Genomic DNA, 18,362 nt, shown 5'->3' on the forward strand with positions numbered 1-18,362 from the left:
ACCTACAATCAACTAATACATTATTACTTTCTCAAAAAATACTAGAAAAAAAGGAGAGCTTATGGGCTTCCTGGCAGAGTTGGGGGGGAAGGAAGAAGAGGGTATAAGAGTGAATTTTCACCTACTTCAATCTGAAAAACAAAATAATTTAGTAAATGCACAAATCAGATAAGCACATGACTAATTTTGATATACAAAACTTTCTATCAATATTTACACTGCTGGCATTCCCTATTTTCAGTATGCTCACGTTGCCCATACAATCCTAACTAGCGCTTTCTGTGAAAAAGCAGCAGCATGAGACTGCTGATTGTGCAAGTTAAAAACATCTGGGCTAAGGCTCCAGCCCTAGCATTTTAACAGCACTGTCCCTTGTTTTCCAGGCCTTTGATTTCTCTTGTATAAAATGTGAATATCTAATATATAAGGCTGTTACAAAGCTCATATATAGAATTCTTAACAAATACATAGCTGGCAGGGCCCAGTAAGAATTATGGCCATAATTCAAAATAAACTCAAGTTTTCCAAGCTAAAAAGAGCATATGTTAGCAGTTCATGAGCATGTAAATGCAATAAAAAGTTCTCATACTACATGTAAAGCAGCTTATGCTCTTCAATGAAGAAACTAAGCACTCACTGTATTGCTACCAAAGGTTTCTAACTGACTAGGTGCATGTGACTTCACATTATGCTTACAGAACCAAGAGTAATTTCCCAATTCATTAGAAAAAAAGATTTTTAACTCCCAAAAGTTATGAACACTGAAATTTTTTCATCATAAAGTTAGCTTTATAAAAGTTTAACAGTAACGACAACTCACTAGGCCAGAGCCACTCTATGAGAACAGTCCCAAATACACTCCTGGTTAGGCTCTTCTAATGCAAACTTTTATCTCCAGCATTGAGCACATGTATTTTGACACAAAATGCACAACAAAATGGCTGAGCATTTTTATGAAACAGCAACTTTTACAATATCTAAACTGTTTATGTCTCAGAAACTGTTAGGCTGTTAGCACCGACAAGACAAGACCACCACAGTATAAAAAATAAATAGCTGTTAAGAACAGAAATAAGCACTTAAGATTTAGCAAAGCACAAAACAGAAAACATAGATTTCAACTCCAGGAATCAGGAAATCAGTGTTAAGCAAGCTAGTTAAAAGGGCTAAAAAAGCTATCTACCAGAATTAGTGTTTCAATTTAGTGGAAAAAGAAAATATATCTGTTAGATTAAGAATCCTCACAAGGATCCAAAAATATTTCCACAGTCCCTTTAATACTATAAAAATGTGAAGAGGAAAAAAGAAGAAATGCATAAATTTCCCCAAAATGATCCAACTGAAGTTACGCCTGATGTACATGCCACATGAGAGGTAGTAAGTTTCTAAAGCTCATACCTCAAAAATCGCATACTGTGTAATATGGAGCCTTTGTGGTGTTTTGCATCAAGTCAATCTGTAAGACAGCAGTTACAGTATTAGTGAAGACAGCGGGTTAAAACATTTGTTCAAACATGAAGCAAATCTCACTCATGGTTAGATGCTTTTTCATTAACTATGGCCACTGTAAGTTCAAATACTGAAGCAAAAATCCCGATGGAAAGCCACTCTGCCTTGGAGAACAAAGATTCTTTAAGTGGCGATCAAAAAAAAGTGAATCTATAAGAATTTAAATTTTAACCGTAACATATAGATCCCATGCGAATACAGTTACCAATCATTTTATTTACCTATATTCAAAATCCAGACAATGTATAAATCTAGGAAGCTATTCACTTCAAGTGACTCAGATCTTCAGTCCTCATACATCTGCACACAGATAGAAGACAGTATCTCCTGGATAGTCTTTGGTACAGCTCCTATAAGCATTACACAGAGCAACCCCATTCCCCCCAAAAGCCACTTCTAGAAAGTTTGAAGTCAGAAAATTCCCTATGAGGAAGCATTTCCATAAAGGACCCTAAAATGACTTGATGCAAACACCACATCTAGTGGTGCCACTGGAATAAGCATCATCACATTAAGCTGTTTTTAACCTGGGCTGAAGAGATTTCACACCCCTGGCTAGAGCTAATTTGTAATGGACATAAACCAGGAAATGAGAGCAATGAGGTAAGAATATATACTCTCTACAACAGTGATACACAAAGGACAGCTGAAGAAAATGCCAGCTCATTCTGCATAAAAATGATTATCTTTTAAAGCTTAAATCTAATACTATCCTCATAATGTCTCTGTCTTAGGGTTTCATTCTGCTTCTGTGATAATACACCATGACCAAAAGCAAACAGGGGGAAGAAAGGGGTTTATTACTTCAGTTTACAACTCTCAGCTTACACTCAATCACCGAGAGAAGTCTGAGTAAGAACCCAGGGCAGGAACCTGAAGGCAGAAATGAAGCAGAAACTATGGAGGAAACTGATTCCTCTGGCTTCCTTATAAAATTCAGGATCACCTTGCCTGGGGTTGGCACTGCCCACAGTGAGCTGAGTCCTTTAAAAAAAAAAAAAAAAAAAAGCCACACAGGCTTTGCCCTCAGGCTAATCTGATCTACCATTTTCTCAATCAAAGTTCCTCTTCCCAAAGAGCTCTAGCTAGTGTCAAGGTGACCAAACACTAACCAGGACAGTCTTACTCACCTGGATTCAAACATGTTTTCATGAAGGAAAAGAAAAGACAAAAAGTCTAGGACCTCATGAACACCGTTGTCACATTAAAAATATAGTCCTAAGAAGGAATCTAGGGCTGAAAGATTGATTATTTGGGAAGCTCAGACACTTTCCCTTTAATTTTTTCATTCTTTCTGTATGAACATTTAGTCTGCATGTATGTACATGAACCCCATTCATATCTGGTTCCTGCAGAAGCCAGAATAGGGTATTAGAGAAAAAGGTATTAGTTTCTCTAATTGGAGTTACACAGACAGTTATGAGCCACCATTAAGTGTAGGAATAAAACCTAGGTCCCCTGCAAGAATAACTTTCATCACTTAGCCAGCTTTTCAAACTCTCAGAGACTTACTTATACAAAACTCTTCTTGAAAAAACTTTGCATTCAGGGCTGGCATGGTGGCACACAGCACTCAGGAGGCAGAGGCAGGTGGATCTCTCTGAGTTTCAAGGCCAGCCTGATCTACAAAGCAAGTCCAGGACAGCCAATGTTCTTTTACACAGAGGAACTCTGTCTCCAAAAACAAAAACAAAAACAAAAACAAAAACAAAAACAAAAACAAAAACAAAATAGCAGCAGCAGCAGCAACAGTAGTAAGTGTTCAAATTAAAAGAATGTCTTTTCATTTCAAAATTACAAATAAATTTGCATCAATCTTGCCATATTAAAAATGTAAGTAATACAAATTTCTTGGTAAATTTTCCTTAACTATCTAAGTACTAAGTGACTATAATACCAAAATTTTTAATTACTTATAAGTTCTTATTACCTATTTTTATTGTAACTCAGTATCTAGCAAATCTAAAATGATTGAAAACAAAAATATATTTAATAAATGTGAATGACAAAGATTTTTACCTTCCTTATATCTTCCTTAAAGAAGCTCTAGCTCATAACCATGGCCTCAAGTAGGTCAAGTCTCTAAAATCTTGGAATGTCATGCCTAGGAAGGCTCTTTTTGTTCACCTGGGGGAGTCTAAGCCATACCACAGAGTGAAATGGTATGACTTAGTAGCAACATTTGAATTACATAAATCAAACTCCAGAGGGCTGAAAACTAAGATAACTATGCAGGCAATTAGCTACAGAACTTCAATAAAAACTCCCACAAAAGCTAGAGCAAGCATCCCAGTTGGGTACTATTGAACATAGATAACAAAGAAGTCATACCATCTGTGATTCTCCAAGGAAAGAACAACTGCAAGCTCCATACCTGGAACTTTCCTGAACTCTGCCCTATGTGTTCATCACTAACATTAATATGAACACTTTCTGTGGTAATAAACTGTAAGTTTGATATATAAGGATTTGCAACTAGCATCAGAAGTAAAAACAGTATTAGGGACTATAATCCCTCTACCTGTATCTACATTTAAAAAAAAAAAAACCCACGGAATATACTCACCCAAAACTTACGAAACTTTTAAAAACTATATTCATGTTTAATATAACAATGTTGTTTCATTTCATGATTATAAATGAATTTGCATCAACCTTGCAATATTAAAAATGTACTTACTACAATTTCTTGGTAAAGTATAATTTTAATAGCACCAAATAAATGTGACTTCCAAGGCACTTCAAATAACATTAGTTGACAGCTAATCTGATTAAACAGAAGGTACAATCACTAAGGAAATTATTTTAGGTTATAACTTTTAAGTTCTTTTTTTTTTTTCCAGAGCTGGTAAAATGTGGTTCATGTGCATAACTGTCTTCAGAGAAAAGGGTAGTGAATATCTCTCTCACATTCCTTTCCTCTGCTATAATCTATAACAAGACCTTCAATGCTACACAGGTTTAAAGATTGCTTTCACATTTAAGTGCTAACACAATGAGCTCCTACTAAGAGCAACAAGCCTAATCAAAGGTTTACATCTGAGAAACCCCCACATGATCATGTTTGAAATGCTCTGTCTCCATTTGGTAGTCCTATTTGGGAGATTAGGAGTTCTCAACCTATGGGCGAAACTCTCTTGAAGATCAAAAGACTCTTTCACAGGGGTCACCTAAGACCACTGGAAAACAAAGATACTTACATTACAACTCACTAATAGTAGCAAAAGTACCCTTATGTAATAGCAATAAAAATAACTTATGATTGGGGTCACCACAACATGAGGAACTGTATTAAAGGGTTTCAGCACTAGGAAGGTTGAGAGCCAATGCTTTAGAACTTGACTATAAGAAGTGGGTCACTGGGGCTGGAGTAATGGCTCAGCAGCTAAGTGCACTGACACCTCTTCCAGAGATCCTGAGTTCAAACCCCAGCAACGACATGGTGGGTCACAACCATCTGTAATAAGAGCTGATGCCTTCTTCTGGTGTGTCTGAAGACAGCTACAGTGTACTCATATAAATAAATCTTAAAAAAAAAAAAAAAAAAAAAAAAGTGGGTCACTGACAGTAGGTCCTTGGGAATGTATTATCCCTGACTCCTTCCTGTCACACTCTTCTACTTTGGCCACCATGCCTACCCTGCCACCATGCCTACCCTGCCACCATGCCTACCCTGCCACCATGCCTACCCTGCCACCATGCCTATCCTGCCGCGATGGACTGAGACATTCTGAAACCATGGGCCAAAATAAATCCTTCTTATCTTGAGCTGCTTTTGTCAAATATTTTTATCACAGCAGTGAGTAACTGAGGTTCCCTAACTGACCTAAAGTTCCCAGTTGTACTAGTGACTACAAACTTTCTCCCCAGAAATCCAAATTCACCTCCATTTGCACATGTAGCTTTTTCCATCTTCATTAGACAATAAGTAAAGCTCCTCCCTAGAGAAGTTCATCTAGACCCTAAGTTTCACCTGTCTCCCAAACACCTTTACTTTCTGTAGGCCAGACTCTTCCACTTCACCACTCTACCACACCGCCTGCAAGACCACATGAACAACACTTCTATACAAGTAACTGGACTCCTTTCCTTTTAAATATCTAGTCAGGCACACGCACGGAATCCTGGCTCTTAGGAGGTGGAGGTAGAGGTAGAGGATCAAGAATTGAAGGGCAGTCTCACTCACACAGCAATTTGAAGAGCAGACTGGGCCACATGAGACCCTGTTTTGCACATCCCATCTCAATCAGTAATTGTCCAGACTCTTCACAGCCAAGTTTCTCAAAACTCCACCTTAACCTCCACTTACTCCCCCCTTCCTCTCCTTTCCCCTTCCTTTTCCTCCCTCCCTCCTGTGTGTGTGTGTGTGTGTGTGTGTGTGTGTGTGTGTGTGTGTGTGTGTGTGTTTTATAGAGAGCAGGCTGGGAGGGGGGGTTTGCCTTGGTCATGGTGTCTCTTCACAGCAATACAACGTATTACCGTTACTAACGAAGTAGTAACTAAAACAGGGTGTAAAACTGGTGTGTAATTTCAGAAAAAAAAAATTCCCACTATTAGCTCCTTCTTCAAACTCACACACTCATTAGTTAATTGGTTAGTTGGTTAGTTAGTTAGTTATAGGATGGTCTCAGCTGCTCACTTGCTTGAGATGTTACTACTAACAACAGGAGGCACTATCTTACATCACACATTTTTCAAGACAGAAGAATAAATGCAGCTTTTGCTACGTGGAAAAAAGAAGGCAGAAGAAAGGATGTGAGTTTAGAAGATGATGGTGAACAGAAATCTATCAAGTTGTGTCTTTTAGCTTAAAGATCTAACTACACTAGATCTAACTACAAAGATCTAATTTCACTATGAAGCATATGGTTCAGGAGGCTGTGATAGGAGAACCAGAAAGAACACAAGATCCAGGCAGCCCATAGACACAGCAGACCTGATTCAAGACCAAGAAATAAAAGAGGGAGGAAAGGGGAAAGACAGAGACAAAGGGTCAAGCACATGAAAACATTCAATATCATCTATAATTAGGAAAATGCAAACCAAAACGAGAAAAATTTACTAACTACAATAATCAGAATTTAAAAACTGAAAACAAAAACAAAAATGAACAAGGTTTAATGAGGAGATAGAGAAATTGGAGCTTTTTATGCATTGCTGTGAGACTGTAAAATGCTTCAGCCACTTCAGAAAAGTTTGACCATCCTTCAAAAGGCAGAAAATTTTATGTAGTCCAGCAAATCTCTCTCAAGGAATATGCCCAAAATTAAAAATACATGTTACAATAAAAGCATATACAAAGTTCTACCACAACAATTACATTACTCAAGAGGTGAACATCTATATGTCTACTGGCAGGAGAGATGCAAGGCATCTCACAATAGAATATGATTCAGCAGTAAGAAGGAATCAAGTGCTCACACAAGCAACACCTTGAGTTAATGTGGAAAACATCAGACTAAGTGACTTTAACCAGATACAAAAGGACACACACTGCATAATTCTACTCATATGACTGAACAGATTCACATGGTAGGACTGTAGTTGTCACACACTGGATGAAAGTGAGAATGTGGAGTGACTGCTTAATGGATATAGGGTTATTCAAAACTAAATAGAAATGTACAATGATTGCCTAACATCGTGATGCCAACAACGGTACATTTTATGCATTTTACTGCCCCCTCAAAACCAACCACATTCTTATTTGTGACATTCTAAACCATGAAGAAGCACTGACTAGGTGCAGAAACTGATTACAAAAGGACATGAGGGCTTCTGGGAGAATGACTTTAGCCTAGTTATAGTAGTTACACTACTACATTTGTTTGTTAAAACCAAAAGAACTACACGGCATCACTTCCATCAAAGTCATTTTCATTTTTTTTCAGTATTTGCCCTTAGGATAGGGCAGAAGCTCAATGGAAAAATACTCTCTAAACATACATGAAGGTTCAACACCTCAAAAAAATAAAATAAACTCGTTTCTTATGGCAAGGTTATCAAAGAAAGCAAGATTTGTTTTTTTAATAATTCAGAAATGTAATGCCTTATACTGACTGTTATGTTTAGCCATTTTATAAGAAAACTTGGAGCCACGGCACTGGCTTGATGTCACTATACCTCCAGTGAAACAAGTTGCTGACCTGAAAAATAGTCAATAGGAAGAACTGAAGCTGAAAACTCTATCTGGCCAAAGCACCCAGAAAAACTTGGACCAGTAACAGACAGGTGCTGCCAAAACCAACAATAAATAGTTATAAACATTTAGCACAGCAGCAACCTTGTCATTGACAATGCCTGAGAAATTTTTATAGTCCACAGGGCACCTTATTTAAAATAAATAATTGTTATAATAGGTAATAATCTATTACCTATTCTGATAACTGAATAGTCTCACGAAGTTCTCATTAAGGAATCACTGAAGGGTAATGCTAAATTAAAAATTTAAGCAACACTAAAGCAGCACCAGACTAGATGGGCTAAACATTGAGTCACAGCCTGAACTATATATACAGTGAGTTTCTGTATTAAAAACAGCAAAAATAAATGCTATGCAAAAGATGCTAATTTTCATGTGAGACAAAAGAAGAAAAAAAGATGTGGTGCCACAAAATCATTTGCACATTAAGACAGATAAATGTGTAATTTGGACATGTCACTTTAGGATGAGATGGAGCATGTTCAGGATGACAGAGCTGGAGACTTGGACTTGTACACTTAACAAAATCTCTTGGACTAGAGAGATGGCTTATTTGTTAACAGTTTGTGCTGTTCTTTCAAAGGACCCAGGGTCAAGTCCCAGCACCCACATAGCAACTATCAACTATCCATAATTCCATTTGACCAAAGCACCCAGAAAAACTTGGACCGTACCATACAGGTGCCGCCAAAACCAACAATTAACAGTTATAAACTTCTAGCACAGCAACCTTCTTGTCAGAGGATCTGACACCTTCTGACCTCCTTGAGCACCAAGCATGCATATAATGCACACAGACATATGAGCAACGCTATACATATAAAATAGGTAATTGTATAAAACAAAAGGAGAAAAGTAGGGAGGAAAGGAGGAAGGAAAGGAGAAAGAGAATCTTATCAAATTAGTATGACCATGAGAGATGGTATACTGCAGGTGAGGGGCACCAACCTTGCTAAGCAACTACCTGATACAGCCTAACTTGTGACATGTTTAAACATTAAGACAAACAAGAAAAGGCATTTATTAAGCTTAGAATCTATATCAGTGGCTCTCTACAGAGGAAGACTGCCAGAAATATCTAAAGGCAGTTTTGAGTTTATGCATTAAAATATCCTTGAAAGGGGTTGGGGATTTAGCTTGTTACGGTAGAGCGCTTGCCTAGCAAGCGCAAGGCCCTGGGTTCAGTCCCCAGCTCCGAAAAAAAAAGAAAAGAAAAGAAAAGAAAAAAAAAAAAAAACAACCTTGAAGAAGCATCTAGAACACCTTGATTTTCTTTCTAACTTTGCCAATAAAATCATACAAAGACAGTAAGTAAATTTTTAAATTGACTGATTCAACATCTCTAGGACACATCTCCTTAAATATTCTGGGGTAAGAAACAGGTTTCCAACCACTGTTTAAAAAGCAAGTACTGGGAGACTGGTAAGGAAGCCTGCTGTTGAGACTGAACTAGGGCTGGAGAAAAGGATCAGCAGCAGTTACGAGCACTGGTCACTCTGGCTTCAACTTCCCCTGCAAGGTAGTCTATACTATTTGGAACTCCAGTTCCAGAGGGAATCCAACATCATCTTCTGCCTTCTAAGAGCACTGACTGATACACACAGGCAAAACACCCAAATGCATAAAGTAATTTTTTAAAAAGTAAAAAAAAAAGAAAGAAAAAAGACTAACGAATGGACTTCAATCTCCCTCCCAGGACACCCTTGGTGAAGGAAGCAGCCCCCAGTGATCTTCATAAGCATGCTAGTGCACACAAACAATCTTCATAAGCATGCTAATGCATATAATCTTCATAAGCATGCTAATGCTTACAAACAAAAACATTTTAATTAAAAAAAGATAAATCTCAGTAGGCATGTTATAAATCAACTATTAAGACACTAAATCACACAATTCCACCACATTAACTGTTAAGAGAGTTGTACAGAACTTACTAAACCCATGAATCAGAGAACCAGAAGGGGGGTGGTGGAGAGTCCAGCTGTGCTCAGCAGGCAGCAGAAATACTGACATACTTAACATTTAGCTTAAACTTAAGGAAGCTAGAAACATCTTTAAACTACCTAGTTATTTCAAACCTCCTACAAATCCACAAACTCCATTTTTTGTTATATTTTATACTAAACACACTTAATCACATTTAGTTTAAAATAACTTTTATAATTTCCTTTTAAAAAACATATTTACTTTTATTTATATGAACACACTATAGCTATTGTCAGAGGGCACTGGATCCCATTACAGATGGTTGTGAGCCACCATGTGGTTGCCGGAAATTGAACTCAGGACTTCTAGAAGAGTGTAGTCAGTGCTCTTAATTGATGAGCCACCTTTCCAGCCCCTATAATTTCCTTTTACAATTAAGGGGGAAAAATAGCATTTAGGTATGGATCTTCTTAGAAAGGGCACTATTTGCTAATCTGAATATATTTATACAATTTTAAATCCTAGCAAAATCTGCCTAGTAGTGTACACACATCCTTCCGTTGATATACTACCTGACTCAATCTTATTTCTGTCTCAGAATACAACTTTCCTATGACTCTGGCTCCTCTTACTGCTTTATTAAAACTCTGTACATAACACACAGGCACTAGACTAGGGGAAAGAAAGATTCAAAGATGTTCTTAAAAGAATTAGTTTCTAACTGTATAATGAAAGTTAAGCACTACACACCACTATAAACCTATGCAGCAGCAATTTAATCCATGCCCCTGCCGTCCAAATGTATCCAAGATATAAAGTTTGGAATATTTTCCCTAGCTTGTACTTTCAACCATTAGCCAGTCGTTTGTTTTGTTGTTTTGAGACAGGGTCTCCTGATGTAACGTTTGACTGACCTGGAACTCCCTATGTAGAGCAGGCTGGCCTTGAAATCAGAGATCTGACCTCACCTCTGTATACTGAAACTAAAAACATGCCAACACAACCAACATTTGGTACAAGTTCTTAGAATGAATTGGTAAGACGTGAAGAGAAAAGCAAGTAGATTCACATCTATGCTGAAATCCCTTACTAAGCAACATAAAACTGGTTTCTGGTTCAAGGATACAGACTAGGAGCCACACCATCACACTACAGCGCAATCTAACACCCCACCGCATTTTATAACTAAGAAATGCCACGAATGCCACATACTTAGAAGAAATCTAAGCTCTGATGTCATATATCCTTTAAAAAAACAATGAAAATGTATCAAAATATACAACTACAAAACACAGGAGTGTATGTGAACCTACATGTGTGTGTCTACAACATTTAGAGTAAGAAATAATAACAGAATGTTGTTTAAAATTCCAGATTTGATGCTGGGGTGAGTGAGGATAGCTCAGCATAGCAGAAACAAGATCCTCGGTTCTATCCCCAACACTGCCTCCTCTCAAAAAAAAATTAATAATTGATTAATTAAGACATAGCAGCTCGCTCACATTCATGTGGCACTTTTATCGGTTTGAAACATTTCCCAAACATTATCTTTAACCTGGATCTGATCTTCAGATCATGTGCCAACTGAAACGGTTCCTGTCTTCCCCCAACCTAACTCTGCTGCTAGTTCATGACACCAGTCTTTCCTAAGAGATGTATGAAGAATCAACACAGAACATGCACAATAGGTTCCAAAACAAGATGATTCCATTTCTAATACCAATGCTAACACAGCCAAAGATCCTCTTTGCTACCTTGCATCCAATCTGAGGAATCAGGCATACTAAGTCAATGTGCTACCACTATCTCCATTTTTTACTGTTATTTTGAGACAGGGTCTTACTAAGTTGCCCAGACTGGCCTTAAACTTGCTTAGTAGGCCAGGCAGGACTTAAACCTTCCATCCTCCTACTTCAGCCTCCGGTGTAGCTGAAAAACAGGCCTCTGTCAAATGCAAGTGAACCATAGTAGGAGGTTAAAAAGGGAAGTTGCTGGTAAAAAGAGTACAAAGTCTCAAGTGGAGAAAAATGTTTCCAGAGCTCTCCTAATAAAATGACTTTGTCAGAAACAATGTGGTTTGTATTACAAAATACTCCAAAAAGTGCATTTCAAAAGCAGGTATGTGTGGTATACACCTGTAACACCAGCATGTAGGAAGCTGAGGCCGGATGACTTCAGATTTGAAGCCAGCCAAAGCTGCACAGTGAAAACCCTGCATCAATCAATTCTAAAAAAAAATAAATAAATAAATAAAAATAAAAAAGTCCATTTCAAAGAGCTCTCCCCCTCTCCATAAAAGCTAAAAGTAATTGGCTTGATTTAATCCATTAACATTATACACATTTATCTATATAGCACTTTGTAACCTAAATACATGCACAACTGTGTCTTTTAAAAGTAGAGCCTGTCGGGGGTAAGAGGGGGAAATAGAGCAAGTGTTCCCAGATGGTGGTGCACACCATCTTTAATCCCAGTACTATCGAGACAGACAAGGTAGATCTCTGTTTGAGGCCAGCATGGTCTACACTTTAAGTTCCAGGACAGCCAGTGCTACATAGTGAAACCCTATCTCAAAAAGAGTAGGAGAGTCAGGCTTGGGGGAGCTGGTGGATCTGTAAGTTCAAGGCTATCTGGTCTACGTATCAAGCTCCAGGCCAATCAGTTCTAGGTTGTGAGATCTTGTCTCAGAGAAACAAAGGACTGGGATGCAGCTCAGTGGTAGAACATGTGCCTACCATACACATAGCCCTGCATTCAATCCTCAGGGACAAAACACTAACACATATAACAAGAACAGTATAGTGCAACTTTTTGTGTGTGCTCAATTACTTTCAATGAAATAAGGTAACTTGCATTAAAATAACTAAGACAGCCACTTAAATATTGTCTTGATTTTTGTTCTGACAACATGTCTCAACAGATAAAAGCACACACTATGTGAACCTGATGACCTGAGTTTGATCCCTGGCAGGGAAGAAAATTGGTCTCTGACCTCCACCCATGTGCGATACAGCACATGAATGCACATAACAAATGAAAAGTATTTTTAAAAGAAAACTTGTTGCTGCAGCCAGTAAGATGACTACTACACATACCTTTTATTATTACTCCTAAGTTCATTTTATAACTTCAGTGTTTTTAAAATAGAACATGTTATATATTATAGTATTGCTAATACTCCAAACAATGACATTAAACATTTTTAGTAGACTATAACCTGTGGCTCCTTTTAAACCTGGCTTCTAAATAAGCAATCTGTCTCAAGTTCCATGGGCCTGCTGCCACTGAAAACCAACTCCATCTTTACTTTTCCTCAGGTACCCTAAGAACAGTAAAGATAAGACAGGAAGTGCATCTGGCCTTTTTACAACATATTCTAGATTGCTTTCTTTTCAACTAAATATTGATATAATCTAGTCAGAAAAGAGGCAAGGCCCTAGCTATTTGATGAATAATGTGAATATCAGTACTAGCTTACCAGAATTAATTTTACTTTTTAAAAGGATACAGACAGGGCTGGAGAGATGGCTCAGCAGTTAAGAGCACCCGACTACTCTTCCAGAGGTCCTGAGTTCAATTCCCAGCAACCACATGGTGGCTCACAACCATCTATAAAGAGATCCGATGCCCTCTTCTGGTGTGTCTGAAGACAGTTACAGTGTACTTATATATAATAAATGAATAAATCTTAAAAAAAAAAAGGATACAGACATCAAAATGAATGCAGCAATATGTATAGGTATAGCAGGCATGGGGTAAGAGACCAATGTAGATAGGAATTTCAAATCATGAGAATATCCTTCCTTCCATTAAGGACCATTCCTTGCAGCTGTTTGATCAACTGTATAATGTACTGCCTCAAGCTAACTGGCCTGCTAAAGAACAAATCTCCTTCAAATGCTTTCTAAGGTAACAGGTTTATAAACTCAGGAGCTATGTTGGGAAAAAAAAAACTTGCCAACTCCAAGTCCTGCTCTACCAATCTATGACCTATGACCAAAGTATTCCTGAAAAACACTGCATATGCACTGGCAGTATACAGTGGAATTTTTTTTTTTGCTATCATTCTCTAATCGACACACATTGACATTGCAATAGGAACATAAGGCATCCAGAGATACTCTAACCCAGTTTTTTTTTTCAACCTTCCTAATGCTGTAGCCCTTTAATACAGTTCCTCAAGTTGAGATGACCCCCCCAACCATGAAATTACTTTCATCGCTACTACACAATTGTAATTTTGCTACTGTTATGAATTGAAATGTAAATATCTGATAGGTGGGATATCTAGTACTCGACCCCCTGTGAAAGGGTCGTTCAACTCCCAAAGGGGTCATAACTCACTCATAGACTGAGAAATGTTGCTGTAAAGTGTCTATGAAAATTCTGTGCTACTTTAAAGAAGGTATGTCAGCATCCAAGAATGCTGAGTGGAGTCTTGGAGTCAGGTCTCTCTACAGATAGCAAGGGACAATTATATTGACATTCAAATATAGAATGAAGCCAGGCATGGTGTTACATATCTTAATCCCAGCACTCGGGAGACAGAGGTAGATCTCTGTGAGCTCAAGGACAGTCAGGTCAGCATAGTGAGACCCAGTCTCAAAATAAAATTGTTTTTAAAGGGAGATGAGAGACTGCATACTATCTTTGATGCATCAGTAGAATGGAAGGGGATATAAATGCAAAACATGACATATAAGATTCCCATATGTTAGGCTTGATTGAGGAATATAAACAAAAATAGATTTGGGGTAATGGTTAAGTAAGTACTATGAAGAAAACTCAGAATACAATGTTAAAGTGTGCACTTCTCACTTCTCACCAGTGTAAGAACAGCTAGGCTGAACACTCTGGAAAAGACAAACTTCGCAACAGCTGCAGCTACCACTCTGCAGCAAGAAGAGCAAATGCAAACAACCTGTGGCAACAAGGAGCTGGGGATGAAGAGGTGCCTCAAGGAAAGACAGACAGACAGACAGACAGACAGACACACACACACACACACACACACACACACACACACACACACCACCCAGGGGAGGTGGGGGGCTGGAGTTGTTTTCCCCAATCTGAGTAACTGATGTGATAAGAACATTTTTGGCTTTTACTGAGATCAGTGAAATCATACTTTAGAAAAATGGCAGATCACAGAGGCAGAAGGATTCCAGTTAAGTTAAAGAAGCTGAAAAGTAGATTAGAGTGATTAGAGGGCCAGGAATCTGTGGGTCTTAGAATAAGCTTAGCCAAATGAGGACCACCTATGTGGCCCAGAACCCATATACCCCAAAATGATAATGCTGTAGGTCTACCATCTGAAACTTCACAGCACTCTTCGGATACTTCAAGCAAGCAAGCAAGCCATGTTTACAGCAATAGTGTGACAGAAGTACACTGAAGATGGTAAGACCCAAAAACCTGATAAAGATCAAACTGATAATAAATCCTGACACACCATGAAAAGATGTCCTCTCTGCAAGAGATTTCAAGGAAGAGCCAGCAAAATGGCTCATTAGTTAAAGGCACTTAATACCACATCTGACAGTCTCTGACTTCCACAAATGAGATGAGGTACCTGTGTGCACATGCGCATGCACACACACGTACACAAAAAAATTAAAAATGTAAAAAAAAAGAAAAGTCATTGCATGCTCTCACCATATACTTCTGCTGGCAGCAGTGGCAGGGGCAAGGAATCCAACTGAAAAGTCTGCCTCCTGTTTGAGGGTGGTGGTTACCAGAGGTATACACATCCATCAAAAAATTAAAAAAAAAAATCACTAACTCAAAAATGAACCATACATACATAATAGAGTTCACTCAATAAACAGAAAAGGGAGCAGAACTAACGTTCTAAAGCCAAACAGTAAGCAAACACTCCAAAGGCAAAACAGAAAACAAAATATAATAAGCTGAGATATTTTGTATAAGATTTAAACTACAAATTTTCTAAACTCTGCTTTTAGGTCTTGATACAAGAGAAATTCTATCTTATTTTGTAGTTCCGAAAATACAATAAGCTTTGAGAAAATGAAGCCAACTTCAGGTAATCAAAATAATGATAGTATGAAAAGAAAGGAAACATACAGCTTCTGTGACTCCATCAAGGTCAGTCCAAGCAATGACAGGAACTCCTCAGATCTGTTTTTTGGTCACTAGGATAGGAGAGGCAGGAAATCCTAGCACTATGAGAATTCAGTGTTCCTAAAAGACACTACGGTCATATCTGTTTTATAGGTGTGACATATCATGCTTACTAGGGTAAATTAAGTGTGGGAAAGCAGAAATGCTCACCTAAGTGGTCACCCTTCACCAACACTAGCCCAAGTTTCTACATATTGGAAAGTTTTGTCTGAGATTCAATCATGCACTATAAACAGAACACAGAATAGATGACTTAGGTCCTTGGTGGTCTCTTGTCTAGGCTTTCCCAATTGTCCTTACAACTTACACACCCTTCAATAACCAACAGACTGAACCTTCTTAATTGAAGCCAATTTGCTGCTAATAAGACTTCCAACAGCTCCTCAAACCACTCCAATTACACTTCAACTATAACCAAAGTCAACAGTGTATTTCCAGTCCAGCTCCCCACCTTCATCGTTTGTTTGTTTGTTTATTTATTTATTATATATAAGTACACTGTAGCTGTCTTCACATTTATTTATTTATTTATTTATTTATTTATTTATTTATTTATTTATTATAAGTACACTGTAACTGTCTTCACACACACACCAGATTAGGGCATCGGATCCCATTATAGATGGTTGTGAACCACCATGTGGTGGGATTTGAACTCAGGACCTCTGGAAGAGCAGACAGTGCTCTTAACCACTGAGCCATCTCTCCAGCCCCTTCATCGTCTTTCTTACTCCTCACAAGCACTGCTGCCTGCTTCTAAATAAACAGAGTATTTATCAGGGACAGCTTATATTTTACAGCAGCCTTTCTGTCTGGTTCTGATTTTCTCCAAGCTTACCATAAAAACTATATGGAACAAATCCATCACCCCACTGTCTTCCACTCAGCTGTATAGCTTTTCCCTCCTCTAGAGCCATTAATATAGAAATAGTCACAGCCACACTATAACACACAAATCCATATGCCTTGTCATTTTTTAATTAAAGAACAGTTCAGTAGTTTCTACGATCAAATACACATAGCTAAGGCCTTAGAGCACAGTATGCTATCATTTTCAAAAGTCTTTATTTCTCACACTTGCAAGTCAAAAAAAAATCCCTAAAAAGTATCAATATTTACTGGTGAGGACATATCCATACAGTTAAAATTATTTTATTAATTTTATTATTTCTTAAAATTTAGAATAGGGCACTGGAGAGATGGCTCAGTAGTTAAGAGCACTGACTGCTCTTCCAGAGATCCTGAGTTCAATTCCCAGCAACCACATGGTGGCTCACAACCATCCGTAATGACATCTGATGCCCTCTTCTGGTGTGTCTTAAGACAGTTACAGTATACTTATATATAAAACAAATATATCTTTTTTAAAAAAAAGTTGAGGGCTAGAGAGATGGCTCAGTGGTTAAGAGCACCCGACTGCTCTTCCAGAGGTCATGAGTTCAATTCCCAGCAACCACATGGTGGCTCACAACCATCTGTAAAGAGATCTGATGCCCCCTTCTGGTGTATCTGAAGACAGCTACAGTGTACTTATATATATAATAAATAAAATAAATCTTTAAAAAAAAAAAAAGTTGAAATAGGGATTGGTGGACGGCTCAGCTGTTAAGTGCACTAGCTGCTCTTCAGGGGACTCAGGTTCAATTTCTAGCACCCATAGCCACCTTTAATTCCAGTCCCATACAATCCAATGCCTTCTTCTGGCCTCTGGGGACATTGCATGCACACGTTTCACAGACATACAAAACAATCACATATTTTAAAAATGAAAATTTAAAAATTAATTTTAAAAGTGTAAGTACTAGTTTGAAGTTCAGGCTCACTGAGATTTTAAAAAGGAATGAAGGGCCAACAAGATGCTCATGAGCTAAGGCACTTGCTGTCAATAAGCGTGACGGCTGGCTAGTGTTCCATCCCCAGACCCCACATAAAGGTGGATGGGGAGGACTGACTTCACAGTGACGTCTATGACCTCCACAGTGTGTCACATGTCCGTCTCTCGGTCCCCCTGCCCCTTCTCTCACACAGAAAGATTTTCTTAAGGAATTAAGAAGGGAAAAAACGTTCAGCTTAAAGATACAATTGTCTGGGGTGGAGAGATGACTCGGTGGCTAAGAACACAGACTGCTCTTCCAGAGGTCCTGAGTTCAAATCCCAGCAACCACATGGTGGCTCACAACCATCTGTAATGAGATCTTATGCCCTCTTCTGGTGTGTCTGAAGACAGCTACAGCATACTTACATATAAAACAAACAAATAAGTCTTTAAAAAAGATATAATTGCCAAATATTTTTATAAAGGTTTTGATAATGAAAATATTAAGTTGTTAAAAAAAAAACACACTCATATACAACTAATTGAAAACTCTCAATGCACTCAGCAACCTGTAATACAGAACTGATAAAAATGATAATCAGGGGCTGGAGAAATGGCTCAGCAGCTAAGAGCACTGACACCTCTTCCAGAGGTCCTGAGTTCAATTCCCAGCAATCACATGGTGGGTCAAAACCATCTGTAATGGGATCTGATGCCTTCTTCTGGTGGGTCTGAAGACAGCTACAGTGTTCTCACATAAGTTAA

The 18,362-nt window shown here is 38.1% G+C and overlaps 1 protein-coding gene across 2 annotated transcripts in view; it reads right to left on the minus strand.

The window, feature by feature from the left end:
• Positions 1–18,362, minus strand: part of Smg1 (SMG1, nonsense mediated mRNA decay associated PI3K related kinase) — a 101,809-nt gene that overhangs the window by 76,655 nt on the left and 6,792 nt on the right. Inside the window, exon 2 of one of the 2 annotated variants that reach the window (XM_087592724.1) lies at positions 1,399–1,456. Coding sequence (XP_087448850.1) covers positions 1,399–1,412 — 14 coding nt within the window. The 5' untranslated portion in view covers positions 1,413–1,456. 2 annotated transcript variants of the gene reach the window in all.

This window comes from Rattus norvegicus, chromosome 1, assembly GCF_021556685.1.
Source record: "Rattus norvegicus strain SHRSP/BbbUtx chromosome 1, alternate assembly SHRSP_T2T, whole genome shotgun sequence".
NCBI lineage: Eukaryota > Metazoa > Chordata > Mammalia > Rodentia > Muridae > Rattus > Rattus norvegicus.